Source organism: Neolamprologus multifasciatus, chromosome 5, assembly GCF_963576455.1.
Source record: "Neolamprologus multifasciatus chromosome 5, fNeoMul1.2, whole genome shotgun sequence".
Lineage (NCBI taxonomy): Eukaryota > Metazoa > Chordata > Actinopteri > Cichliformes > Cichlidae > Neolamprologus > Neolamprologus multifasciatus.
Window position 1 is genome coordinate 2,472,590 of NC_140443.1, and position 27,313 is coordinate 2,499,902.

Consider the following 27,313-nt stretch of genomic DNA (forward strand, 5'->3'; position numbering starts at 1 on the left):
CATGTGAGGAACACTTTGTGGTCGACTAAGGTGTTATGGTCCTGTGGCTGCAGAACAAGCCCAAATCAGCGCTTCTGGACTATGCTGACAGTTAGTGTGGGATGTTTTCTCCAGTCGCGGTGCTGTGATCATGGACCAACATCTCCATGTTGGTCTCATCTGTCCAAAGGACATTGTTCCAGAAGACTTGTGGTCTGCTCAGGTGGAGCTTTGCAAAGCTAAGACATGCTGTCATTAAAAAAAAAAAAAAAAACGCCATACCTGGTAATATTTATTTAAAGCTAATTACTGTATTAACACAATTGATCTAAAATCAGAAAAAAACAAAATAGAATTTGTTTTATATTTTTTACTGCAACAACCACAAACATGTTTAACGAATCATTTTCATAACTAGAAATGCAAATATAAATTGTAAATTTTAAAAACATATGTTGTCTATTGTTTACTGGTCATTTTCTCTGTGTGCTAAGGGCTGATTACTACAGGGCCATTATACGTGATGCTTCACAACAGTAGTTATTGCAATGGTAGTCGCCAGCAACACTGAACTATTTTGCTGTGAGCCATCGGCCGCCATGACCTCTGCGTTATTGAGTGCCGTGTCAGCTGCCATGGCGGTTGCCAGCCAAACCCATCTATTCTCTGATTGGATTGTTAAATTTGTGATTGACATGACATTGGCCAATCAGATGAAAGGAAGAAAAATAGGGTCGAAATTCGTACTTGTAACTTGAAACTTGCGTGCAGAGTTTCACACGTATTTTTTGGCAAAGTCCACACACAAATCTTTTTCACACACACAAATCCTGATTTACAAGTACAAAATACTTATGACCACAATTTGAGCCCATACAGCTGATACTAGAAAGTAATATTAACTCCGTTATTCCCATCACTGGTTGTGAATAAAATCAAATCCATCCAGCAGTCTGGGAACCTCTTTCTGCTTCATCACATGAAGAACTGCAAGGTTTTTTTTAATCTTTATTAGCAATTCAAACATTACAGAATTAAATGAGCAAAAGACAATGTCAGAGGACACAGGGTAGGGGTTGAATCACAAGATATTAAACAAGAAGCATAAGTTTACAGTTTTAATTGCTTTTATATTATGTGAACGTTGTATAGTTTTAAAATATTGTCTGGTTTCATTTAAAAATCACTGAAAAAACAGTTTTGTATTTAAAAAAATGGATTTATGTATATGAAATTTCTTTCAAAGGTCTTTTTATTAAACAAACGTTTCAATGCATGTATACAATAATACAAAATGCTTCAAACTTTCAGTCTTTTTCCCACCCTAACCATTAAACAACAAATAATTGGCAGCCTGCTGCCCAACTAAACCGAAAACACAGAACCTGGCCAAGGATAGAGGCCCACAGTTCATCCGTAATATGAAAGGTAAGGTCCTGTTCCCATTTAGATTTGATAGCAGCTACTAAAGAGGAAACATTGGAAATTAAATTGTACAAGGCTGATATTATGCCCCTTGAGGTTGGGTTGACCATTAAAAAGTCGTCTACTGGGCCCTTGAAGATGTATATAAAATTTTCAAATAAATTTTGTTAGCCCCATTTGCAGAGTAATCAAAAAAGCCAAACAATAATTTGCATAACAGTCAGAATAGATAAAAGAAACAACAAAAATCTTGCCAGAAATAATTAGTACATAAGCAGGACCAGTATAGGTGAGAAATATCCTCTTTCTGACATGAACAGTTAACATAAATGTGTTTTTTTAAACATCGTACAAGAAAAGTTATGGTGGGGTAAAAACGACGAATGACTTTAAAATATATTTCCTTTACTTTGTTGGTAATGTCCAACTTTTCTTCCACTCCAGGTCTCAGTATAAATTATTCCAGTAAGCAACGTCACGGTTGTCTTTCTTGTTTTTGGCGGGGACACGGATCTGTTCAACAGAGGAAACCGCAGGATCCAGCGGTAGGGGGGTCAGATGTCGTGAAACACTGTGGCATAGTCCTTTTGGTGGGACAGGAACTTTGAACTACAAGTCCCAGGGAGAGCGTCGCCTGTGTTTCGTCATCTAACGTCGACTCGTTCTGTTGACGTCGTGTGCGGCCGCCGGGAGAAGTTTGAAAATAAACGTGAAAGTTTTTTTTCTCGTGAAACGTTGAGTGTCGGCGCGGTTCGAGCTGCTGCTGTGAGGCTGAGCTGTGAGAGTTTGTACCGCGGAGGCAGCGGAGCGCAGAGGAAGCTGCTACTCAGGTGAGTGACGTGCGAAACTCACAGAAGCTAGCTGTGTCCGACATGCGGCTGCCGCACAGCGCCGCTTCCAGTGCGCTCAGAGGGGCTTGGCGCCTTATCTCGTCGCGGTGGAACCCGGAGGGAGGGACAGGGTGACGGGGGGAGGGCAGTCTGACAAAAATAAAATAAACAAAAAGATGCGAGTCGAGTTAGAGCGAGTTAGCCGAGTTTGCTAACTGCTAGCCGGGCTGAACTTACCCTCTAACCCCTGAGCCCGATATCCGTGCAGAGTCCACCTGTTGGTGCACAGGTGTTTCCAGCTGTCACAGCTGTGTTTGTGTGAAGAAGCCTCCCGTCATGCCTCAGCGCAGAGCCTCTCTGAGACGGCGGCTGGTGAGTTACAAAGCCTGCCGTTGTTGGTCGGACAGCAGCAGGTTCGACTGTGCTTACAGCGCTCAAAGTGCGGTTTGACCAACAACACGTATCGTAGCAAATATAACATCTCCGCTCACCTCTGGATTTTTCCGCAGAATGAGGCTTTTTAAATGACCCGAGTGCCTCCTACGATGTCAGTTTACATACACGTTTTGCTTGAAAAATAATATTTAAAAAACATTTGAAATGAAATTAAAAGCAGCAACTTCCTAACGGCTCTTTCAACACAATCTTTGAAGGTGTTGTACCTCAGTATTTGAACAAGCACCGAGTGGATTTGATGACAGAAGAAGTTAGGAAGTTTGAAAAAGTCCTAAAAAAAGTTAATTTTTACTTGTCTTTGTTATAATTTATATCAGAACTCTTCATAATTTAAAAAAATGTCATAAAGATGCATGCTGGGTCATGTTCAGCACAATTAGGACTTAAAAAACAATTCAGGATTTTGCATACTCGTACAGTTTAATCAGAAAAGGCATTAGCAGGTTTTTAAGTAAGTAAGGCTTATTTATATGCTTCTCAAGTACAAAACTCACAAGTGCTTCACAATACAGAACACATACAGCAGTTAATATGGTACGAAAACTAAATAAAGTCCACAGAGCTTATGTCCAATGGAAGCAAGTTCCACAACCACAAAACTGCTCTCCTTTTGTCTTTAGCTGGACCTTGATGCAGCCTCTGAGCGTTAATCGTCTGACATTTAAACCACATGGATGGTTTTAGTAACTCACTGCTATATGGAGGCTTCTGACCATGGAGGACACATCACCAGGATTTTAAACCGAACATTAAACCTTATGGGGAGCTGGTGTAAGGAAGACAGAATTAGTGTCTTTTATTTCATGTGAACCAAACCAGGCCATAAACAGATATTATTCTAGTCTTTTCAATTAAATTAAATAGAATTTTGTATTTTTATCCACTCACACTTTCATCCATCCCCCAAAGTAAAATCAGCAGGATTTTAATCAGTTTCTGTTGTTTGGGTTTAATTTAGTTTAAAGTCACATGCTTGTGGTTTTAATTAAATGTGATCCAGTTTTGCTCACTTGTTGAAGTCACGCTCCACAGTTCCACTTTGAATCAATGCTATTAAGGCGTCTCAGCATCGACAAACTGCTGGAGACACTTTTGGTCCATGTTGACACGACGGCGTCACACGGCTGCTGCAGAGTTTTGTGACACGGTGCGTTATCCTGCTGGAATCAGCCATCAGACGATGGCACACTGTGGTCATAAGGGGATGCACATGATCAGCAACATTACTCAGATGACCTTCATACCATCACAGCACCAGCCTGAAGTGTCTATGATGAATAAAACTGTACAAAAGTATTTTTCTCTTTAACTTTAGCTCCACATCTAATACAGCACTGAATAACTGAATGATCTGCCTCCTCCTCTTCCTCTCTTCCAGGCAGCAATGTCTTCTGCAGACGAAGAGCAATCGGCCGCCATCGCGGCCGCCTTGACGTCTGCGTTATCGAGTGCCGTGTCAGCTGCCATGGCGGTTGCCATGGCTGTTGATTCAAAGGCGGATCTCTCCGCAATGCTCGACGAATGGGAAGAAGCACAGAGAGGCCCCACAGAGCAGCTGGTGTCCATCTTAAACAGGTTTTTTTTTAAGCTCTTAGCGACGCAGATGACGTGTGACGTCAGAGCCTCTCAGTCTGAGTCTGTGGGTCCATCTAGAGTAGAAACTCTGTCTCATCAGTGTGTTTTCTGCAGAATATCGGAGCTGATTGAGAAAGAGACGGGAGAGTATCACAAAGCAGACCCGGATCCGTTTGATGACCGTCATCCAGGTGAGTCCTGGACCCTCTGGCCTCTGTTGCGTGTTTTCCACACTCGGTTCTGTAAAATGATTTCATCAACCAATCATTCAAATTGTTCAGACTTTTGTGACTCGCGTCTAACGTTGCAGGACGGGCGGACCCTGACTGCATGCTGGGACAACTCCTGAAGATGCTCTTTATGAACGATGACTTCACTAATGCAGTAAGGGCTGCTGCTTGTTTTTGTCCTTTTGTAAACCAAATGATGGAGTGTGGTTCCAAGGGTGCGCCGTCAGCTGGGGCAGCCTTATCAGGCTTCATGCTTTGAGTACAGAAGCTCCACCCAGCAGCTATTTAAGCCTTTAGCTGGTGCCAGGATAGTATGATATTGAATCTTTATTTTGAACATGTTAAAATAGTATAACAACAACAACAACAGAGGAAAATGACACAAACAAAGCAAAAGCACTTTGTCTTCCTGTTTATGCCCTGCTCATCAGAAAATCTTCATTACAATTTGTTACATGTATTATTTATTTATTATTAATTTTATAACCCCAGTAACACGTCAAAAGATATACACATTTACATATATATTGTCATGAACTGGCTGTGTGGAGGTAGATGAGGACCCAAACGCAAGCTCACGGAGGAGGAGTGAACGCAACATGACGCGTACTGACGAGAGACTGTCAAAGTAAAACAGGAAGTACACAGAGGTTCAGACAGGAGGAGAGAGAGAGCACAGACATAACGGGCTGGGGAAAACATTGAATGAAACACAAGGAGGGGAGACGAGGGCTCACAGATACACAGAGGCGCACACAGGGGGTAAAAGTCACAAATAAGGAACAACTTAACAGAACAACCTAGAAACCAGGGCATAAATAAAGAACAAAACACACGAAAACTAAGAATACCGGACCAACATGGCCCAGGATCATGACATATATATACTTATATAAGCATACTTGTGCACACACACACAAACACACACATATACACATCATTATTGTGAAAGTAGTGGTGAGAACGCCTGATCAGAGCCCCGCCTCCTCCCCGTACTTTGCAAAAACTGTATATTTGAGCCGCTGTTTAAACTGAGGCATGCTGGGACATTGCTTCAGTTCTTCACTTTGTTCCACAGCTTCACGCCACACACACACACACACAGGTGCAGAAAGTTTTCAGTGTTGTTTGATACAGAGATGTTTTAAATTTAGTTCCCTCTTCAAACTGTATCTCCGTTTTGTGTGTTGCTTTATACATAATTTATACAAGATACCCCATGTTTGCCTACTGGTGGTGGTCAGAGGGCCCGGTGGCGCCAGTGTCCGGCAGCCTCGCCTCTGTCAGTGCGCCCCAGGGTGGCTGTGGCTACAATGTAGCCACATTGCTACATTGTAGCTACAATGTAGCCACATTGCTACATTGTAGCTACAATGTAGCCACATTGCTACATTGTAGCTACAATGTAGCCACATTGCTACATTGTAGCTACAATGTAGCCACATTGCTACATTGTTGCTACAATGTAGCCACATTGCTACATTGTTGCTACAATGTAGCCACATTGCTACATTGTTGCTACAATGTAGCCACATTGCTACATTGTTGCTACAATGTAGCCACATTGCTACATTGTTGCTACAATGTAGCCACATTGCTACATTGTTGCTACAATGTAGCCACATTGCTACATTGTTGCTACAATGTAGCCACATTGCTACATTGTTGCTACAATGTAGCCACATTGCTACATTGTTGCTACAATGTAGCCACATTGCTACATTGTTGCTACAATGTAGCCACATTGCTACATTGTTGCTACAATGTAGCTGCCATCACCAGTGTGTGAATGGGTGAATGACTGAATGTAGTGTAAAGCGCTTTGGGGTCCTCAGGGACTGAGTAAAGCGCCATACAAATACAGGCCATTTACCATAATTTGCGCAGTGAGAAAATGAACCAGATCTGTCGTTTTAAACTGGGAATCAAGCAAATCTGCTTTAATAGACAAAGTCTTCGTTCACTCTCCTTTCTTTACAGCCCCATCACGTGTCCACAGTTTAGAAATGAGGCCAGTGAACGTTGTCTCGAGCAGGTAGCTGCACAGTCTGTGCTCCACTGTAAGTTTGTTTTTGTGTGTTTCGCAGCTGCTGGACACGTACATAATGACCAGCAGGGAACACAGCCTCAACACAGCTGCCTGCCGCCTGCTTCAGAACATTTGCCCGGGCCTGGAGACGGCCGTCGTCTTCCAAGAGAAGGTAAACATTATTTAGACATAAATCGCTGTTAGATTATAGAGCTGGTGTGTGCGTTCAAAACAAAATTATTGATACGTCTATAAAGTGTCCTAAAAATATTTTACTATGATGGGATCACATGTTTGGTGGTGGTCCATGTGGAGTTAGAGGATTTGTTAGTTTATACAGTTCTAATAAATGACAGTATATGGATGTGCATTTCTTTTCATGATGATGCGTTTGAAAAAGTTTTTGCTGTGTCGATTAAAGAGGAAGTGATGGTTGTTCTGTAGGAAATATGGGAATAATTAATTTGAGTAATTATCACAGAGACATTTATTGAAAGGTTTCCGACTCCTGTGAGCAGCGCTGGTTTCTGATCGGCTGTTCCTGTTCTGTGCTCACCTGTGCTCTCTGTGCAGGAGGGTCTGGCTGAAAGGTTGTTCGGCTGGGCTCGCGAAGCAGAGCGCCCGCTGTGTGTCTACGCCACGGGTCTGCTGGCCCGAGCCATGAGCAACCAGGAAGTGGCGGCCAACTACAGAGAAGAGAACGCTCAGCTGGTGGGTGGCAGTAATTAAAGACTGTATGTAAAAGATGGAGATGGCTGTTGCGACATGATCCACAGGGTTCTAGATTCCACATTTGGATCCCTTTTAGCATTTTGTAGTTTGGAAGTGACGATGTTTGGATGAGAGGACGGCGTGCTACGTTATCAGCTAATGCTGGTTAGTTTTGTTAATGTGCTGCATGCATAGACCAGCAGCAAACATGTTATTAGTGCATCGAGTGTGCAGCGTCCTGGGGTTAAAAGTCTGTTTCACCTTCATAAAGCAGGAAGTCTGTAATGGCTGTAATCTTTTATATACAGTCTTTGTGCTTGATTTTCAGAGTTTTTGCATCAGCGTCATAAAATCTGAGTTTCCTCATCCTCCAGGTGCCGGTTATGATCAAGCGGTTGCACGAGCTGCAGTCTCAACAGGCCACGAGTCACTTTAGTGCCACCCACACCTCAGAGAATCTACCTCAGGACTCTCAGGCTGAAACTGCACAAACCTCAAGCGTCACAACGGCCCAGCAAGACACGATGGAGATGGAGGAAGAGGCGAGAAATGAAAGAGCCGGGGAGAGCAGCAGGACCACATCCAACACCAAACCCACGTCTCTGCTCGGCTCAGCTCAGAAGAACGGCGGCCGCAGCAGCAGCTCCGCCCGACTGCTGCCGGGCTTCGTTTACCAAGTCGCTCCGGACTCTGCGTCCAGGGAGACGGAAGACATGCAGGGAGGAAGAGGTGGAGGGAAGAAACGGGCTATAAAGGAGAACGGGAGGAAGGCAAAGCAGAAACTGAACTTTGCCAACTCTTCGGACAGGAGTGGAGAGGACGCAGAGAGGACCGAGGCCAGCGAACAGCCGGCCAGCACCTCCTCATGGTCTGAGATGAGCTCCGTGATGATCGGCACCGACTTCCGCCTTTCACCGCTGAGCCCGGCCATGGAGCAGCGGCTCATCCTGCAGTATCTGACCCCGCTCGGAGATTACCAGGAGGTAGGCGTGCGAATCTGAAACTGTTTGGTGAATGCAAATAATTTTAACAACAACGTTTCCTGCTTGCTGTAGTGCTTTCCTTCTGTGAACATGATTAACGGTCAGTTCAGTTTCCCTTTAAATTGAATAGATGCTTCTCCTTGTGTGCAGCTGCTGGCTGTCTTCATGCAGCTGGACACGCGGTCGCTGCTGATGAACTACATCGACCTCAGACAGACCAACAACGTCCAGCTCACCTTCGACGCCCTGCTGGTAAGGATGACGGCGTTGCTTTTAAAAAATGAATGTGGAGGGAATTTTATGAAATGCTGTGGATGATTTTGTGCTTTGATGCAACCTGAGTAAAGCGTTCGTACATGCGTGTATATTAGCGGTGCAGCGGATCACGGTTGATCCGTAATCCGAACCGATCCCACTCCACGGTCGGCAGGCACGTGATCCGAAGATTCGAAAACAAAGGAAACAAAGTATGCTTATGGTGCACGTGGTCAGTCTGTCAAGAGATAGTTATGGTCCAAGTGGAGGAGCAGAGGGGTTTGCGGTATTTAAGCAGCCCTTTGCTGCCCAGTCCGACCGGCTAAAGCTGTTACAGAAGCTACTAGTTTAGCTGCAGACGGGAGGCCGTATTCTGTTAAACAGGGGTTTAAACTGTGATGAACGTGCTTGAGCCACATATGATATCTCGTTGCGCGTCCACTTCAGTGACAAGATCGTTCCAGGCATGTATGAGCAGGACAAGCTTAAAGTTATGGCTGAGCTGTCCCAGGCATCTTCTGTTGCCCAACTGCAAACAGGTGGATCTCCAGGGCAACGGAAAGCTACGTGACCGTGACCGCTCGTTATATCACAGCGGAGTGGTAGATACAAGCCCTGTACTGCACCTTAATTCGTTTTTATATAATTGTGTGGAATGAGTCTTGAGTTGAATGTTTTTAATAGGCCAAAAAATTGTTAAAAAGTTAATAAGTTATGTTAAATTTTTTTCTTTTTTGCTGATCTGAAAATTGATCCGAAGCGTGAGATTTTTGATCCGTTGCACCACTATTATATATTATACTCATACATCATGCTCAGACAGAGCAAGTCCTTCCAGTGTGTCAGCATCTGTTTGGTCACTTGCTGTTAGATAATTGTAATTCAGTTATTTTGTTCCATGTTCATTGATACATTTGTTACTACGTGTTTGAACAGCTGCCTTAAAGCAACATGTATGTTTGTGTGTTCTGATTGTGTTACAAGTTTGCATCACTTTCCCAACCTTATTGTGACAGAACGTGGTGTATGTTTATTTTACTAATGTAACTTACTGAGAGGTTTTTAGTGATCTTAAGCAGATCTTTAGCTCAGTAAAAGCAGTAAATCTTTATATCGAGATGCTTTAATGAGCCTCTCAGCAGCTCAGATCACGTTTCGCCTTGTTTGTCAGTGCAGCCCCTCCCCGCTGAGTCCGAGCGTCTGTGTGTGAAAGATAATCCAGACCTCTGTGGGTGGCTCTCAGCCCCATCACCACAGTTTGTTTCATTTTTAATGTCATGAAACTAGGGCTGCCACAAATGATTATTCTGATAGTCGACTAGTCACCGATTATTTTTGCGATTAGTCGACTAATCAGATCATCATCCATTAGACGTAAAACGTACAGATTATTGCACCAGCAGCATCTGCTCTTATATAACTATCATTAGCTTACAGCTTTAAGTGTTTAAGGTCTGTGCTAACTAAAAATAAAGACAAGATGACAGTTTATTAAATTTTAATGAAATTTGCAGATTGTTTTGGTGAAGTTTAATAAACTCCTTGCTATCTAAAATATAACAGGACACCGGAGTAAATTCTCCAGCATCTCACACTTCTGATAATCAGCTGTCTGCTTGACGTTTATTCAGCTGTGTAAAAACTAACTTTAATCTCAGCCAAACCGATTTACTCAGGAACAAATAAAATACTAAAAAAAAAAGCCAAACAATAACATGTTTAAGTTATCTAAGTGACTTATATATCATGTTTAACCTGAGTAGCGAAAGACGGCGGTGGGTTTGAAAACAATCTGCCGGGAGTCCGGTGTTCTCACGGCTCTAGTTAGCCTAGCCCCCGGCTAGCTATCGAGCTAGTGGGTAACAGACGTCTCCGAAAACGTCGGAGCGCTTTTGAAAATATGTGGTGTCTTGATAAACTGAGCAGATATTTGAGGTTTACACAGCTACATTCTCGCCTAAAAATATGTTAAACGTTTATTTTGTGACCCAGAAAGAATAATAAGAGTAATATTAAAACTAACTAGCTGCCGCCATTGTTGGAAACTGAGCTGGGCCGCGCTATGAATTCTGGGACACAGCTTCTTCTTCTTCTTCGGGGTTTAACGGCAGCTGGCATCCTTGTACATGCAGTGCTGCCATCTTCTGTTTCAGTCCGTTATTACACTCTTAAATCCTACTACTTATTCCTGCGTCTTTTGTGATCTTACAAAGCTTCAAACGACGCGTCGACTATTAAATCAGTCGTCGACGATTTTGATAGTCGACGTAATCGTGACTAGTCGACTAACCGTGGCAGCCCTAATAGGTAATTGCTGCCTCTGGCGTTCAGTAATTCTTCACCAGAGTAAAAGGAAATTAAAATGACATTAAATGTAAATGTCTTATATTTAAATTGGTAGCTGATGCAGAATCTCACGTAGGTGAAGCTGTGAATGTTACAGGGCAGATGTTGGAAGACTGCTGCATGTTTATTTACTCTTGTTTCAGTCGTAGTCGTGTGTGGTGGTGATGATGATTAATATTATTAATGTTTTTGTCCATTTCTATGCCAGTTTAGGGATTGTTGATTAAAGCAAAACAAACTGAAAAGGAGAACTTATTTTTTAGACAGGAAAAAACCCAAATATTACATTTTTATATGATTTTGTTTTGTTTTGAATGAGTAAATCTTATTTTTAAGATGAAATTAAATCGTTTTCCCCTTGTCAGTAACATCAGTTTATCAGTAAACCCACTCACTGTGGTTCTTTAAATCCTCCTCGTTATATTTGCAGCACCGTGTCATCTGATAAACCGACGTTCGCTGTTTGCAGCCTCACTGTGTCGTTGCTCTCTCGTCAGTATCTCGCCTCGCTGCTCCTCCATAAGAAGTTTGCCGCAGAGTTCATCGCTCACGGAGGAGTGCAGAAACTCCTGGAGATCCCGAGGCCGTCGATGGCAGCGACCGGAGTTTCTCTCTGCCTCTACTACCTGGCGTATAACCAAGACGCCATGGAGCGGGTAAAGCTAAAACGCTCTTCTTATCGTGTGCAGGATTATTACAGCAACCGTAGCTCAGTCATGGTGAACGGCGTCCTGTGTTTGCAGGTGTGCACGCTGCCCGACGGCGTGCTGTCCGACACGGTGTCCTACGCGCTGTGGCTGCTGGAGTCGTCCCACGCGTCGGGCGTCTGCCACGCCACCATGTTTTTCTCCATCTCCTTTTCTTTCCGAGCGGTGCTGCAGCTGTTCGACCAGCAGGACGGCCTCCGCAGGCTCGTCAACCTGGTCAGCCGCGAATCTTTACTCTTAAATGATTTAAACTATTTTCAGAAGTAACTGTTTCTTTCGATCGGACACTTTTAGCATCGTCTCCTCTGCCTGTAGATCAGCACTCTGGAGATCCTGAACATGGAGAGCGAGATGTCCAGGCTGAGCGATGACCAGGTGTTCTCCAGCAGGCAGACCGCCAAACACACCTGCATGGCGCTGCGCAGGTGAAACGATGGGTGGAAAATTCTTATCTGACATAGCAGCCATGCTTTATTTAGATATTTGTGTTGCCGGGTAGAAGTAAATAAATGCTCTTCACAGTCTCAACATGCAGGCAGTTCCTCTCTGCTTGTGTTAAAGTTTGAAAACACACTCATTGATTATCGATTACTTTGTGAAGGTACTTCGAGGCTCACCTCGCCGTGAAGACCGAGCAGGTGAAGCAGTCCCTGCACGCGTCGGACGGCGGTATCGTCATTCCCCAGCAGCCGTTTTACAAGGTACTCGATGGAGTTTGTGAGTCGTTGCTGTGCTTTTTTTATTTAAACCGCAACAACAGATTTCCCTTCTTGTCAGTGAAGATGAAAATGCTGACGAGCCTCCTGCTTTTGATCTGAAACGTTGTGTTTTATAGTTCTGTGATCATCATGTGACTCGCTGCCTTTCTTAGCCTGGTTCTGTGTTTGTAAGAGAAGGACAGCCTTATAACGCAACTCTTAATCACATTTGATCTGGATTTACCGTATTTCCCGGACTACAAAGCGCACCTGAATATTAGCTGCTAAAATCAGGGGAAATCCTGTTTTGTACATACATTAGCCACCTGACTAAAAGCTGCAGGTGTTTCAATGTTGACTTATCATATCTAAGAGAATATGCACAAAGCAAATTGTCAGCAAAGAGATGGCTGTTTGGAGACACGCCCCTTTTATTAATATTTTGAAAAACAAGTTACGGGTACATATTTGCACAACCTTTTAGGTATATGCACAAGCAGGGGTAAATACAAGTACGAAACATGTACTGTGCTTCATAAACGAGTAACAAATGTAGTACATAACAATAACCTACAGCACACCAGAAAAATAGATTCGGACTCCCTTTTAGGCTCAGGTGCAGTGACACGGCTTTAACAAGAAGAAAAGTCAGTCATTCACCATCTTTCTCTTCTTCCTGCACTAAAACCACCAAAGTCCTCTTCTCCAGTGTCGGATACGAACAGGCTCAGGATGGCTTCGTCATCCACTCTCCGCTTCTCTCCTTCGTTGTCACTTTCAAAACCAAACAAATCCTCGTTGTCAGTGTCAGAGTCGAACACCCTCTGAAGGGCCGTGGCGGTGTCTCCATCATGCAGCAGTCCAGCCCTTCGAAATCCGTTGGTGATCGTGGATGTTTTCACACTTTTCCACGCTGTCAGAATCCACCGGTGGAGTTGAGCATAACTTGCTTTTCGCAAGTTTATCGCCGCTCGTCATCTACGCCTCGCGCTGAACGAGTAGCGCTACTTTGAAGTTTTTTTTTGCGCGCTACTTGTACGGCACTACGTTGCCTGGCGGACGGACATGTGACCAACATACCACTCTTGAACCCCGATCCTTCCGCCAGGCAACGTAGTGCCGTACAACAGCGGAACAAACAAAACAAATCGTCTTACGATATCACAAAAATCATGGACAATCCATAGAAAAGCCACCTGACTAAAAGCCGCAGGGTTCAAAGCTTGTGCAAAAAGTAGCGGCTTATAGCCCGACAATTACGGTAAATATTTAAATATGTGGATTTTAACATTAAAATGTGGCTGTAAGCAGATAAGCTGTTTCATGTTCACCTATAAGTAGTGATGCTTCAAAATACGTAAAATGATGACCTCAGAGAAGCTGTTTGTTTGCTCTAAATGACAATTTAAATGAACAATGTTTATGATATAAATGCGAGGTGTTCAAACACTGAGCACAGACTGAATATAAAAGATGGACGTAGCAGTCGTGACATTTAACTTTGGCTCTTGGCTTCATATACTCATGAAAGTCTGCGTCTTCCTGCTTTCAGGCCTATTCGTACAGCAGAGAGCAGATTATTGAGATGATGGAGTTTCTCATCGAGTGCGGGCCTCCTCAGCTCCACTGGGAGCCGGTCGAGGTCTTCTACAAGTTGGCCTGTGTGCCCTTAATGCTGCAGCTCATATCTACAGCCTGCGACTGGAGGACTTACTTTGGCAGGTAACCCTCACGCACATACCTGCACGCTGCGAGCACTCGGTGGGAGTTTTTATGACACAGAAAGGAGTCGGTGGAAAAGCAGCGTTGCTTACTTTGTGTTTCTGTGTTGCTCTTGTCTTCGTACGCAGCACTGATGTGTAACTGGAGTCTTTTTCTTTTTTTTTGTCACCAGGAGTGACACTGTGCGCTACGCTCTGGACATCCTCTCCATCCTGACGGTGGTTCCTAAAGTCCAGCTGGTCCTGGCAGAAACCGTAGAAGTTCAGGATGAAGCCAGGTCCCCCGTTTCCACTGTGGGTCAGTAAATCTGATCGTTTTCTCCTCTAGTGCTGCTAAAACTGTTCTGATTGTTTCCAGCTCCGTGTAACATTGAACGATTCAGGATTTGAAATAATCCTTATGAATCTTACACACAATCCAACTGTCTTCTGATTGGTTGCCACTCTCAAACAGAAAGCTTGGACAGAGGGTGGGTGGGGCTTCTGTGCTCACAGCTGATCGTTTTAGGGATGTCCTCCTGCTCATGGACATGATGCAGATCCAAGAGTAGATCAAACTGGGCGCTCGGAGCAGCCTGGCTTACTCGATCTCTAAACCTTAAAATGATTAACATTCATAAACATTCATGTGACAGTAAATGAGGAAAAGCACAAACGATCCACTGTAACTGAGAGATTTTGTTAACCTTGTTCTGTGCGTGACTCTCACCTCTGCTTCAGGTATGAGCATCATTCTGGGCGTGGCAGAGGGCGAGGTGTTTGTCAACGATGCTGAGATCCAGAAGTCTGCACTGCAAGTAAGGAGAAGCTTTGAATATGTTAATGAGATTCTCCCGACTTTGATAACCTCCAGAAAAAGGGTTTCACGAAGGATCAGCACGTTATGACTCATTAGATCAGGCTGTGAGGTCTCAGACGTCCCTCCTTAGAAACAAACTTTAAAGGCGTATTTGCAGAGATCAGCTCTGTTTAAACTATTTTATCAGGTAAAAGTGTTTCAGATGCAGCGTTTGTGCAGCAGCCTGATGAAAATTTGTCTTTCGTTTCCTCTCTTCCTCTCTAAAATCGTCACAGGTGATAATAAACTGCGTGTGCGCCCCTGACCAGAGCCTGAACTCTGTGGGGGCTTTTGCCGTTACCCCGCTTAAGCCATTACTCCATCCCCAGCAGCCCCCCACCCCTCACAACAGGGTGTTGGCCCACATGTGGCAGGTGGTGCAGAACAACAATGGGATAAAGGTAAGAGCAGCAGACGAGCAGTGGGAGTTTTCCCGGTTTGATCCCGGGAGGAGACCCGCTGTGGTGACCCCTGTTGTAAATAAGAGATCACCTGAAAGCGAAATGCTGTTCGTGTTCCTCGCGTCGTCTCCAGGTGCTGCTGTCCCTGCTGTCAGTGAAGACGCCCATCACGGACGCCGACCTGATCCGCGCGCTCGCCTGCAAAGCTCTGGTCGGACTCTCTCGCAGCTCCGCCATCAGACAGATCATCAGCAAGCTGCCGCTCTTCACCAGGAGCCAAATTCAGCAGGTGCGCACAGGTGTAGCTGAAGACTGAAGTTTAGGGTGTCGGGACAGTGGCGACGAAGCCGCTGAGTGCGCTTTCCTCGCCTCACTGTGTGCAGAAATCAGTTTACATGCATCTGCAAACGGTCATCTTCTGAAAGGCTTCGCTGCGACCTTTTCATACGCACTTAAAGTTGTTAATAAACTATTACTTTACTCTTACTAAAGGCTTTTCTGCAGGAAGTGTTAGCAGCGTTCAGTCCTTCCACAGCTGCTCGTTGGCCTGCAACACGCTGCCCTCTTTATAGAAAACGTGGGCGGTAATTGGTGTCAGCAGCCTGCATTATAACAAAGCAGACAGGCATGCAAAGCATAATGAGGCCCAAGTAAAATTTGAATATTGGTGTATAGACGTTTTTTAAACTCTGAGGCCAGAAAATTTGAATCTTTTGAAACCGGAGAGGAAAAAAAATCGATTTGCATAAATGAGTCATTTCTGCTTCATCCGGCAATTTTATGTCGTTTATTCAGGTTTTTCAGGAAACTGATGATGTAGACGCCTCAAAGCGACCTGATGCATGAAGGTTTAACAGACTGGTGTGGTGCAGTTATAGCGATGCTGCAGATGGAGGCAGGGTGGAGGTGTTCATGCTCTGTTTTCTGTCTCCAGCTGATGAAGGAGCCCGTGCTGCAGGACAAACGAAGCGAGCACGTCCGCTTCTGCCGCTTCGCCGCCGAGCTGACCGAGCGGGTGTCCGGCAAACCTCTTCTCATGGGCACGGACGTGTCGCTGGCTCGCCTGCAGAGGGCCAACGTGGTCGCCCAATCGCGCATCACGTTTTCCGAGAGGGAGCTCCTCGTTCTGATCAGGAACCACCTCGCGGCCAAAGGGCTTCACGACACGGCGAACACGCTCGTCAGGGAGGCCAATTTACCCGCAGCGACCCTCTGTCCAAACCCCTCCCCTTGCTGCGTCACCCCCCCGCCCCCCGCCTCAGCGGTACCCAGGACTTGCAGGTTAGCGGGTGGGATCGCGGCGCGTATCGGCAGCCATGTTGGAGCCTCTCCCGTGTCCTCAGGTGCTTCTGTTGCTCCTTGCCCCTCTTCTTCTCGACCCCTGGCACCTCCTCACCCTTCGTGCTCCTCTGCCCACCCCCCTCCCCCTCCTCTTCCTCATCCTTCACCTCAGGGACAGGGCCCGTATCCACTTGGCCGGATTTTGTTTTCACGGGAACGTCCGGCGGCCCCGTGCAGCTCAGGGAAAAAGCTCCGTGCACTGAAGCAGAAGTCGGATCACGGAGCTTTCATACAGGTCAGGCTTCGATCAGCATCATCGCGGCGCTCGCACAGACACGCCTAAGCTCAGCTGCTCTGTCTTTCCCTCTCTGTCAGACTCCAGCAATGAAGAAGCAGCTGGAACGCCACCTTCCTTCCCCTCCAACGCTCGACAGCATCATCACCGAGTACCTGAGGGAACAACACGCCCGCTGCCCCAACCCGGTCACCACGTGCCCCCCTTTCTCTCTTTTCACGCCGCACCGCTGCCCGGAGCCCAAGCAGAGACGCCAAGCCTCTCCCAACTTCACCGCCCGCCTGGGCGCCAGGGTGCTGTACCCCAAATACGGAGGCGTGGACCGAGCGTGTCTGGATAGACATCTGATATTCAGCAGGTAAAGAACGGACTCGCCGTGCAGCAAAAACGGTTATTTAGCTTATTTTCTGTTTAAAATCGACCTCTGCTTCTCCACCCCTTCGTCGAGGTTTCGTCCGATGTCGGTGTTCCACGAGGGCGACGGAGACGAGAGCGGCTTCACCTGCTGTGCCTTCTCAGCCTGCGAGCGTTTCCTGATGCTGGGAACCTGCTCCGGCCACCTCAAGTTCTACAACGTCCTCTCGGGAGACGAGGCGGCCAACTACACCTGCCACACGTCCGCCATCACACACCTCGAGCCCTCCAGGGTATCTGCACGAGCATTTAAACACACCTGTTGTTATCCTGCACAACGTTTCCCAAACATTTGCATATTTAATGCTCTTTTTATCTGAGGCTACGGTCGTCGACCGGGTCAGGGACACATCTGCACTCAGTATATTTGAGTTTCTGATGTAAGAAGACGTCTGGTGGTGTTGGTGCTGATCTGCAGGCACTGCGGCGTCCTCGACTACCTGAGCTGACTCAGTTTTGTTATGAATAGCGGCTGCAGCCTCGGCTCTTTTTGTGCTGCTGTTAGAAAGTAACGTTTGTGCTTCTTAGGATGGGAAACTGCTGCTCACCTCTGCCTCCTGGAGCGTCCCTCTGTCGGCTCTGTGGAGCATGGATGGAGTCTTCATCAAAAAGTGAAACCGACACAGCCTCACACTTCACTTTTAATTTTACACTCTTATGTATACACTAGGGATGCAACGATACCAATTTTTTCAAACCAATACGATACCGATACTTGGATCTGAGTACTTGCCGATACAGAGTACAAAACCTGATACTTCTACCACACACACACACAAATGCAATGAATTGGAAGACACGTTTTATTTTATTCTCTGCTGATAAAAAATAAAATCTTAATAAAAATGACCACAAAAAAATTTCAAGTGAAAAATAAGCACTTCTGTTAAATTATTGCAGAGTCTCCACATTGTAATTTAACAAAATATCACTGAACTATTGGCACTGTCTCGAGCTTTCAGAATAATAAATAAACACTTCTGTTCGGAATAAAATAAACTTTTAAATTTTTGCAGAGTGTCCATATTGTAAACAAACAAAATAACAAAAGTATTTGGCATTGACGAACTCTCCATCTGCCCGTGGATCATCAGTCCACTGTGCCGTTAAACCAAGGACTGACATCGCGCACACTCTGCTTGTCTTTACCTCTTCAGAAAGTTTTGGCACCATTATCTCCCTGATGTGTGGGCGGCTGGGAATTTCATATCGCAGCTCGAGTATGCTGAGAAGACGGTGCAATCCTATGTTTTCCACGACCGGCATTGGCTGGTCATCCAGAGCGATAAAATGAGTCAGAGTCTCTGTTATTTAAACTGCCCGTGGATTTTCTCTTGACATTTTTCTTCGCTTTTCCAAAACCTGAGTTAAAGTTGGCTGTTCCACACTGCTGACATTTTGTTTAGCCTAGCTACAGCAGCCTCCAGTTTCTCTTTTTTATCTGGAGCCGCCAGTCTCACTCGCCTAACCCTGTGCCTGTTTAGCGCGAGATGTCCCCCTAGTGGCCAATCTAAAAAACTACAACAGAAATGACAAGCCACCCTCTGACTAATGAAATAAGTTGGTATTGGTTCATGGTATCGGTTAACTTTTACGAGTATGAGTACACACACATTTTACAGTATCGGCCCTGATACAGTATCGGTATCGGTGCATCCCTAGTCTACACTGCACAGACACGCTGAGGTCTGGACTGTGATGCGTCTTTTTCCCTTCAGAAACTCCTTCGCAGACGATCACTACGTGGAGTTCAGTAAACTCTCTCAGGACCGAGTCGTCGGCACCAAAGACCAAGTCGCAAACGTAGGTTGCCCAAAATGTTCTGTTCTGCCTCCTCTCATCACAACAGTAGAAGAAGAGTTGATGTTGATAAAACTGGAATCCCTTAAATTAAAAATCTTTTGCATTTAAACTGCTGACAGCAGGAAACCGTAGATCATTTGATTCTGATCGTTTGTCTCCGTGTCCTGAAGATCTACGACATCCAGACGGGTCAGAAGACCCTGACCCTGAACGACCCCGCCCTGGCCAACAACTACAAGAGGAACTGCGCCACCTTCAACCCCACTGACGACCTGGTGCTAAACGACGGCGTGCTGTGGGACGTGCGGGCGTCGCGGGCCATCCACAAGTTCGACAAGTTCAACATGAACATCAGCGGGGTCTTCCACCCCAACGGCCTGGAAGTCATCGTCAACACGGAGATCGTATCCTCTGATGCTGCCAGAGGCCGTCTTTTCTTTCTTCTTCTTTCTTTTACTGCAAAAAATATTCTTAAAAGGAAACGGGTCGTTTAAAAAAACATTCTGGGCCCAGTTAATGACATGTGTACGCAAAGGAGCTGTTCACACGCTGAGGCCTGCATGTTTCTGGTCATTAATGCTGCTGGTTTAATGAAACAGGAGAATCTGCTGCCCGCAGTAGAAGAGAATCACCTGAGCAGCCTCGTCCCAGTTTACCCTGCTTAAAAAAACATGGCCTTTAATATTTTTAGTGCATATTACCTGATAAACCATAATGTCAGTTTGGGCCTCACAGTCTCCAAAACTCTAGTCAAAGTTTAAGATTATTGATCGCAGCTGTAACAAAACGAGCTGCACGCGTTTCTGCGTCGCCTCCTGTCGTGTCGTAGTCGTGTTCCTTGACAGCAGGCGTCAGTGGGACCTGAGGACCTTCCACCTGCTGCACACCGTCCCCGCCCTGGACCAGTGCAGGGTGGTCTTCAACAGCAACGCCACCATCATGTACGGAGGTATGAGCTCACGCGTCCGAGTCATTACGAGCACAGCGAGGGGCCGAATCGCCGCTCTGACGTACGATGTTTTTCCCTCTTCCCGCTCTCGCACGCAGCTATGCTCCAGGCCGACGATGAGGACGACGCGATGGATCAGCAGATGAAGGGTCCCTTCGGCTCGTCCTTTAGAACCTTCGATGCTACGGACTACAAGCCCATCAGTAAGGCTTCACTTCCTGTCACTGTTGGTCAAATACAGCATATATACTGGGGATCGTCACTGATTTCTAGAATCGATTCAATCTGGGGAATTTTGCCTCAGACAGTCAGAAATATTATGATTCAGATCATGCATCAGTACATTTCCATATTTTTATATCTATAGAAAGGAAGCTGACACCTGTGAGACTTTATCAAAGGTGTGAGCATCACAGCAGACGCCTTTGTGTCAAAGTAGCTGAGGATGAAACAGAAAAACATGAAGGAGGTTTTCCTGTTCTGGGATTTATAAAAATATTCTGCAGTCGATCAAAAACGAAAGAAAAACATTAATGAACATCTGAACATTACCTGATGCTGCTGACGTGAAGCAGAGCAAAGTTACAGAGGTTTGATTAGAGACTTAGCGTTTTGCAGTTTTGCATAATTTTAAAAAGTTAAAAATTGTTCAGAAGCCTGTTGAACAGCAGAAATGAGGTTTTCTCTTTGGAAGTAAATAAAAGGCCGACAGCCTGTAAACAACTTGTGCGTAACAAGCAAGCGAATAATGCAGAAAACAGATTTTTAGACGAGAAACTGTTGTTGAAGTACAGAGAGAGAGAGAGCTGTGCAACTTTTATCGTGGTGGCTGCAAAACAGCAAAAGTCAGAGTGAGGTCATGACGATGTTTATGTGAAGCGAAGTTTGGATCTTCTTTTGCTGCTGGTTCGGTCAATATTGTTTGGAGAGATCAAACCTGCAGCTTCAGAATCAGCGTAAAAAGGGCGTGAACACAAAGCGCGGAGCCGCCGACGCATCAGAATCAGCGAGCTGTCAGTTTTCAGCCCGACCGTGAGAAAGGCGACAGCTCGCTGATTCTGATGCGTCGGCGCTTTGTGTTCACGTCTTTGTGCAGAATCCGTGTTCCTGCTCTCAGTTACTGTTTTAGCTGTTTGGTGGTTGTTGAAAATTTGTGAGGTTTAAGCTGAGATTCTGGCGTTTCGGGCAAATTAAATTTATAATAAAAAATAGATTCAGGATTTTAATAATTCGATATCACGTTATCCAAGCTAGAATCGATTTTAATCAATAAATCGATTATCAAAACCCGCCCCTAATATATACATGTGTTTTCTCATATGTGTTTGATTTTATTTTAAAGGTCAGGTTGGTGCTGACCTGCCAGGCTTCTTAGCTGCTCCTCCTGCTTTTACGCGCCGAGGTTTGAAGAGCTCGAGCTTCATGATGTTTTTGTTTTTCAGCCACTGTGGACGTGAAGAGGAACATCTTTGACCTGTGTACAGACACCAAGGACTGCTACCTGGCTGTCATCGAGGTACTTCAGCATCCGCGCTATCAGAGGGTTTATTGTTGCAGACGTGCTAACGTGATGCGTTTACTCTGCAGAACCAGGACGCAGTGGGCTTGGACACAGTGTGTCGTCTGTACGAGGTGGGACGCCAGAAACTCGCCGAGGAGGGAGACGACGACGATCAGGTGAGCGTTTGCTGAGCAGCTTTGTTTTCTTTTGTCTGCGACGACCCGACCTTCACGTGGAGGCTCATCTCTGACAGCTGGGTCTCTACAACAGCTGCTTTCAGGGAAAGAGTCCACGGTGTCCCGTCACTGTGACCACAGCTTTTTATTTTTAATTGAAGTCTATTCGACTGCTCAGGGAGCCGACCTGAAGTGGAGATGAGCAGTTTTATCCAAAAGCTTCTTCTTCTCTTACTTTTGATGCTTTCTTTTCTGCTCTTTGATTTAATTATTATTATCTGTGAAACTTGTTTTACTGAGAAACTTCCTTTCGTTGCTGTCGTCGTCGTGATCGAGTTCATTTTTTTAAATTTATTCTGTGCTCTTCCAGGATGACGAAGATCAGGACGATGACGATTCCTCTGACTCCGATGACGATGATGACGACGACGACGACGACGACTTGGACACAGACCCGCTCATAGAGGAGCTGGCCAATAACAACGAGGCAGAGAACGAGGAACAAGCCGACTCGCCCAGAGACGAAGAGGTACCCGACCCCCTAAATCCATCGTCCAATCAGCTTCTTTTATTTTTCACTTTTCTGTGAAAGAATTGATGAAGACAACACTTTGATAGTTTACTGAATATATAAATGTCTTGTTTTGTTTAACTTTATTTTCTTATAGTAAATATGATTTATAGAAGAACTTGTTGTTCATATTAGTAAAATTTATTTTGTTTATGGATGATTTATTCTGAGCTCACTCGGCGTTGTCGTCGTGACGACTAATATCTAAAATAAAAGCAGTTACATTAAAACAATAATGCTTCTTTAGCTTATTTCACATATTCATGGGACTCAAATTAACAGAGACATTGAACGCACCTCACCGCCTGCTGTAGTCAGATGGGAGAGTGCGTTCTTGGAGGCTGCGCTTCATCATCATTCATGCGACGTGTGTTCTTTGTAAACTTGAGTCCAGCTTGGAGGCGGCGGCACTAAAAACAGTCCGTGCTGGACGTTACTTCCAAACTGAAATGATGTGACGGCTTCCCTCGCGTCAGAGGAGAAAAATCAGTTTGAGTCATTAAAAAAAGTTATTTGTTTTTCAGAGTTTCACGTCTTCTCTGGTCCTCACAGTTCAGACTGCACTGGTGAGACTGGTGAGACTAATCGTTTTTTCCTTTCACGCTCAGATCGCCGATCTTCTGGCCGGCGACAGCGATGATGACAACGACAGCAACGACAACAACGACTCAGAAGACTGGGAGAGCGTCATCGACGGCTCGGAGCCGTTCGACGCTGACGGATCAGAAAGTGAGTGATGATCCAGGTTTGTTTGCTTTAAGTCTGTTTTACCTTCGAGCTTTTTACAAACTCACATCCGGGCGCCGAGGACACCGAATCTGCAAAAACAGCCTGCATAAGTACATTTCAGAATATAATGTTGTTAAAAATGATGCACGTGTGTGTGTGTGTGTGTTGCAGTTCTCTCTGAAGCGTCCGATGACGACTTGATCCAGTCCATCCGTGACCTCCACGACCGATGGTTCTCCTGACCTCAGCGTTCTCATTCGTACCTGTTTAAATGCTCGTTTCTCTTAAGCAGGCAGCTTGACTGTGAACACGCTCGTATGCAAATCAAATTTCTGCAATATTCTGTTTCTCTAATATATATTTTTTAAATTTGAGAGAGATGACGAATAAATATTTCCCAGAGTTTTTGGGGCCTCAGATGTGCAGACTTGGTTTTCTTCCTCTGGGTTGAATATTGAGTTTTTGAATTATTTTGGGTATTTTTACCTGCTGTGAAACATCTTTTTCTCCTCGTTATTGATCAGTACCAGCTTTGTCTGAACTATGAAACGAGACAGAAACACAAGCTGTAGTTTTTCAAGTCCTTTCAACTCTGAAGCCGTGAGCAGTCTTTACATTTAATGTGATTATAGCTTTGAGCTTAATATTCATATAAAAGCAGTTATTGGTGTAAAAAGAAAAAATTCTTTAATATACACAATAAAGTGTTGAGGTTATTTTCTACAGATTTAAAGATTGGATGTTTTTAACTGGATGGATTTAGGCCAGCCTTCTTCTTATTGGCTGCTCCTGTCAAACAGATGGGTTGAACAGCAGGTGGGCGGGGCTTCTGTTCTCAGGACTGTGTGCTCGAGCAGTACTGAAAGGCACTTCCTGTGTCAGGGTTCAGTTTGATTGTCCTGGTAAAAACTAACTGCAGAGTTGGAGGACTGAGGAAGCAGCAGAGACAGACTGGAGCAAAGACCAACAGCTTGTACTGGACCAGCAGGAAAAGGCTGGTTTAAAGAGGGTTGTTGACGATTCCCAGTCCTTTAAGTTTGGATCTCACTGAAGAGCGGAGCAGTGAGAAGCCGGGAGGGGAAAACAAAGGCCTGAAGATTTGGGGTAAGAGCTTCCCGATGACTCTGGGTCAAAGAGAAGGACAACTACTGGAAGCTGAGGCGAGAGCGGCCCACCACAGCTGACCAGCCAACTTCAGGATGCTGTGGTTGAAGTTGAATCTGTGATGGTTGGAGGAAAGCACCTCAGAGGATTTAATTCCCACACAAATGATCTCTAAAGGTGGTTGAAGCGTTGGAGGTGAATCCTGGTGAGGTTTAAGTCATTGCCGATGTGGAGAAATGAGAAGGATTGGTGAGGTGTGTCTATTGAAAACATCACTTTTCTGACAGCTTACAGGTGAGGATCATGTAGACCTCACACAGTTCATTAGAGCATAATTTAGATAATAAGTTTCTCTACAGTCTTACTTTCATAGAACTTGAGATACTTCAGTAGTTAAAGGGCAGCAGAAACACCTGTAGGCACTTTTTCACTGTTCTCTGCCAACCACAGCAGCAGCTCATAAACCAGAGCACGCTTTCTGCTCGGTGTTCAGGAGTGGACGGGTCAGGAATCCAGACGTGGTCGGGCACATGAAATAAAGCCTGCTGGCTGCAGACGCACAGAGAACACGCCCACCACGCTCTTTACTTTCAAATCACATGACTAATCTTTTAAATTAATCTTTCTTTGATTGAACATGCAGTGAGACTTTAAAAAGAAGATTTTCCAAGTTCGAGTGATGCTAAACAATCACCTGGTGAGGACCTGAGGGAGAGATGTTTGCAGGCTGTGGTTTCTGCTGAGCCGACGTCCAAACGTGAAGCTGTCTGTGAGTCCAGACGACCGTTGTCGTGCCAAACTCGGTATCCCCGACAGAATTGGTTTCCCCTGCGTCGGGAGCACACGCTGGACTGTCCAAATCACGGACAAACAGTCTCCCACATTGTTGATTTTTCGTTCACAAACACTTCTTATTATGACGCATTACTCCTGAAACTTTGGAGGATTTAGCTCTTTATATAGTAAAGTTACAGGAGAATAAAAATAGTTATCAGCCAAAGTGTTAATGGTTTATTAAAATAATCCCATCTGATCCCCCGTGAGCAATAAATATATAATTTTCTGTTGTAACCCTCAAACTGAATGGTAATGTAACGATACTAATGTTTCACTTTTTCACAAAATGAAAACATCAGTACTTCCTGCTCCCAGCACACACCGGCAGCGCGCTGACCCTGGCTGCGCCGCCGCCTCCAGCATACTGATTTGTTCTCTGAATGTTTTCAATCCTTTCATTCCGATCTTGAATGTGACATTGTGCATATATTGCTGGTGGGCTGTGGAACAAATAGTTGAATCATAAAGAGTCGAGCGTGGTCATCAGAGACAGAAAAACATGAAAGAGACGCAGGAAAGCTGCTACAGCACTAGTTGGTGAGGAATCCCATTCACAGGGCAGCTTTCTTTCAGTTAACGGATCATTTTTACTCCCAAAGTATGTTTTATAGTTCGTATAACCGGTGTGCCTTCTGTGGGAACATTATTATTCCTGCCAGACACGCAGAGGTTGAGTGGAAACCACGGAGGGTGATATCAGGATATTTCATCTCCGAGTCTGAAAACTACAAATATGAGCCTCTGTTTCTCTAGATCAGAAGAGCTGTCACGTCGTGAACACTTACGGGGACACATTAAGCTAATGGGTTCATCTCGCTGGAGTCCACACGTGGAAATTTAATCTTCATTTTAAATATTTTTTGCATCATATTCTCGTCCACATGTGTAAAGTGTGCCAAGAAACAGAAATAATGTTGCCATGGATGCGCTGAGTTTAGTTGGGCAGCAACTTCTGTTTTTAACTTTTTATTGTTCATATTCTGTAAATATAAGTACGCTGAAAATACCGCCTACAGTTCTGCTTAGTTTGAGTCTGTGTGGACCGCAAATTACCTGATTCTCAGTGCAGCTTCTGAGTGCTTTAGTGGACGTCATCAGAGGCCTCTGGAAGGCCTCTGGTCATTTGAATTATAACCTCCTTTTAGCCACCAAGTTTACAAAAATTAGCCTAAATTTAATGCAGAATCCCCCAATTTGGAAACCTGAAGGTGTTGGTCAATACTGACAGGTCCAGCTTGTTCTCTGTGAGCTTCAGACTATAGGGCGCCGTTTGTAAAGTGAAACATGCTGAAATTAACGGCAACATTTTTCCACATTTAGCTCAAAACAAGTCCTTTTTTACAACATTTAGTAAAATATTTGTAACTTTTCATATTTAAAACAGAATTTTAAATGTTAAATCTAAATGCTAAACGTTAAATCTAAATATTATATTTAAATCTAAATCTAAATGCTAAATCTAAATGTTAAATCTAAATGTTTAGGCTTACATGCAAATTTATTGCACGGATCAGCGGAAATACCAAAATAAAAGCTTTCTGAAAACCTTTAACATTTAGATTGAAATATAATATTTAGATTTAATATTTAACATTTAGATTTAACATTTAACATTTGATGAAAAGTTACAAATATTTTACTAAATGTTGTAAAAAATTACTCGAAAAAACATGTTTTTGTAAGGTTTTGAGGTAAATGTGGAAAAATGTTGCCGTTAATTTCAGCATGTTTCACTTTACAAACGGCGCCCCATATCAGACTGCATTATATCTGTAAGATACACCAAGACATAAAGATATTTATTGAAATCATAATATTTGATTAATTTTTTTCTAATCATGTGCTCTATTCAAGTCGATTATCACAACAACAGTCGCCTCAAGGTGCTTTATATTTTAAGGTACACCCTACAATAATACATACAGAGAAAAACCCAACAATCATATGACCCCCTATGAGCAAGAGCTTTGGTGACAGTGGGAAGGAAAAACTCCCTTTTAACAGGAAGAAACCTCCGGCTCAGGGAGGGGCGGTGAGAGGAGGAAGACAAAAGACACGCTGTGGTAGAGAGGTAATTTGAAATGCAGAATTTCAACAACCATCAGCAAACACACAAACTGTTTGTGTGCAGTTTGTCTCACAGTGTGTTGCAGCTAAAAGTCCAGCTGCTTATTTCACCGGGAGAGAAAAGACAGAGCTAACTTCACTCAGAGATGGAGAAAGATAAGAAAGACAGGACAGGAAGAAGAGAGCTCAGATTTAAAGGGAAGGACTGCTCATTTAAAGCTCATATGTAAGTCCTCATGTTTTTAAATCTGTGCATGTGACATGTTTTTCATCCTGTGAAACCTGCTGTAAATCAAACTGAGGCAGACTAATGTGTTTTAAAGGCTGCATGAGAACAAGCAGGATAAACAGCTTAGTTTGCTGCACTGTGATGGATTTGCAGTAAGAACAGTGTGTGCTGGT

General features: G+C 44.5%; 1 protein-coding gene across 3 annotated transcripts; it reads left to right on the plus strand.

Annotated features, from left to right (window-relative positions):
* The first annotated feature begins 2,028 nt into the window (after nucleotides 1-2,028).
* On the plus strand, nucleotides 2,029-23,322 carry LOC146517775 (DDB1- and CUL4-associated factor 1-like). 3 transcript variants are annotated; one of them, XM_085160385.1, is made up of 30 exons: nucleotides 2,029-2,234; nucleotides 4,069-4,265; nucleotides 4,380-4,456; nucleotides 4,576-4,649; nucleotides 6,583-6,696; nucleotides 7,098-7,235; nucleotides 7,610-8,218; nucleotides 8,369-8,470; nucleotides 11,317-11,475; nucleotides 11,563-11,742; nucleotides 11,842-11,951; nucleotides 12,128-12,227; nucleotides 13,777-13,946; nucleotides 14,119-14,243; nucleotides 14,666-14,742; nucleotides 15,020-15,184; nucleotides 15,318-15,473; nucleotides 16,119-16,760; nucleotides 16,841-17,118; nucleotides 17,209-17,407; nucleotides 17,703-17,785; nucleotides 18,893-18,977; nucleotides 19,148-19,381; nucleotides 19,833-19,926; nucleotides 20,025-20,129; nucleotides 21,369-21,442; nucleotides 21,514-21,603; nucleotides 21,974-22,132; nucleotides 22,783-22,903; nucleotides 23,075-23,322. In XM_085160385.1, exons 2-30 carry the CDS (start codon nucleotides 4,075-4,077, stop codon nucleotides 23,143-23,145), a joined length of 4,782 nt encoding a protein of 1,593 aa, XP_085016511.1. In that variant the 5' UTR covers nucleotides 2,029-2,234; nucleotides 4,069-4,074; the 3' UTR covers nucleotides 23,146-23,322. The 3 variants fall into 3 exon arrangements, with proteins under 3 accessions (XP_085016511.1, XP_085016512.1, XP_085016510.1); XM_085160386.1 differs by lacking the exon at nucleotides 2,029-2,234 and adding an exon at nucleotides 2,249-2,606 and having other exon boundaries at nucleotides 22,783-22,919; XM_085160384.1 differs by lacking the exon at nucleotides 2,029-2,234 and adding an exon at nucleotides 2,249-2,606.
* Nucleotides 23,323-27,313: the final 3,991 nt, after the last annotated feature.

Excerpts from the sequence above, each read along its gene's own strand:
- LOC146517775 (XM_085160384.1), top strand. The coding sequence starts at position 2,571 with ATGCCTCAGCGCAGAGCCTCTCTGAGACGGCGGCTG. Across the intron at positions 15,474-16,118 it reads CCAGGAGCCAAATTCAGCAG|CTGATGAAGGAGCCCGTGCT; the intron begins GTGCGCACAGGT and ends TTCTGTCTCCAG. Across the intron at positions 21,443-21,513 it reads GCTACCTGGCTGTCATCGAG|AACCAGGACGCAGTGGGCTT; the intron begins GTACTTCAGCAT and ends TTTACTCTGCAG.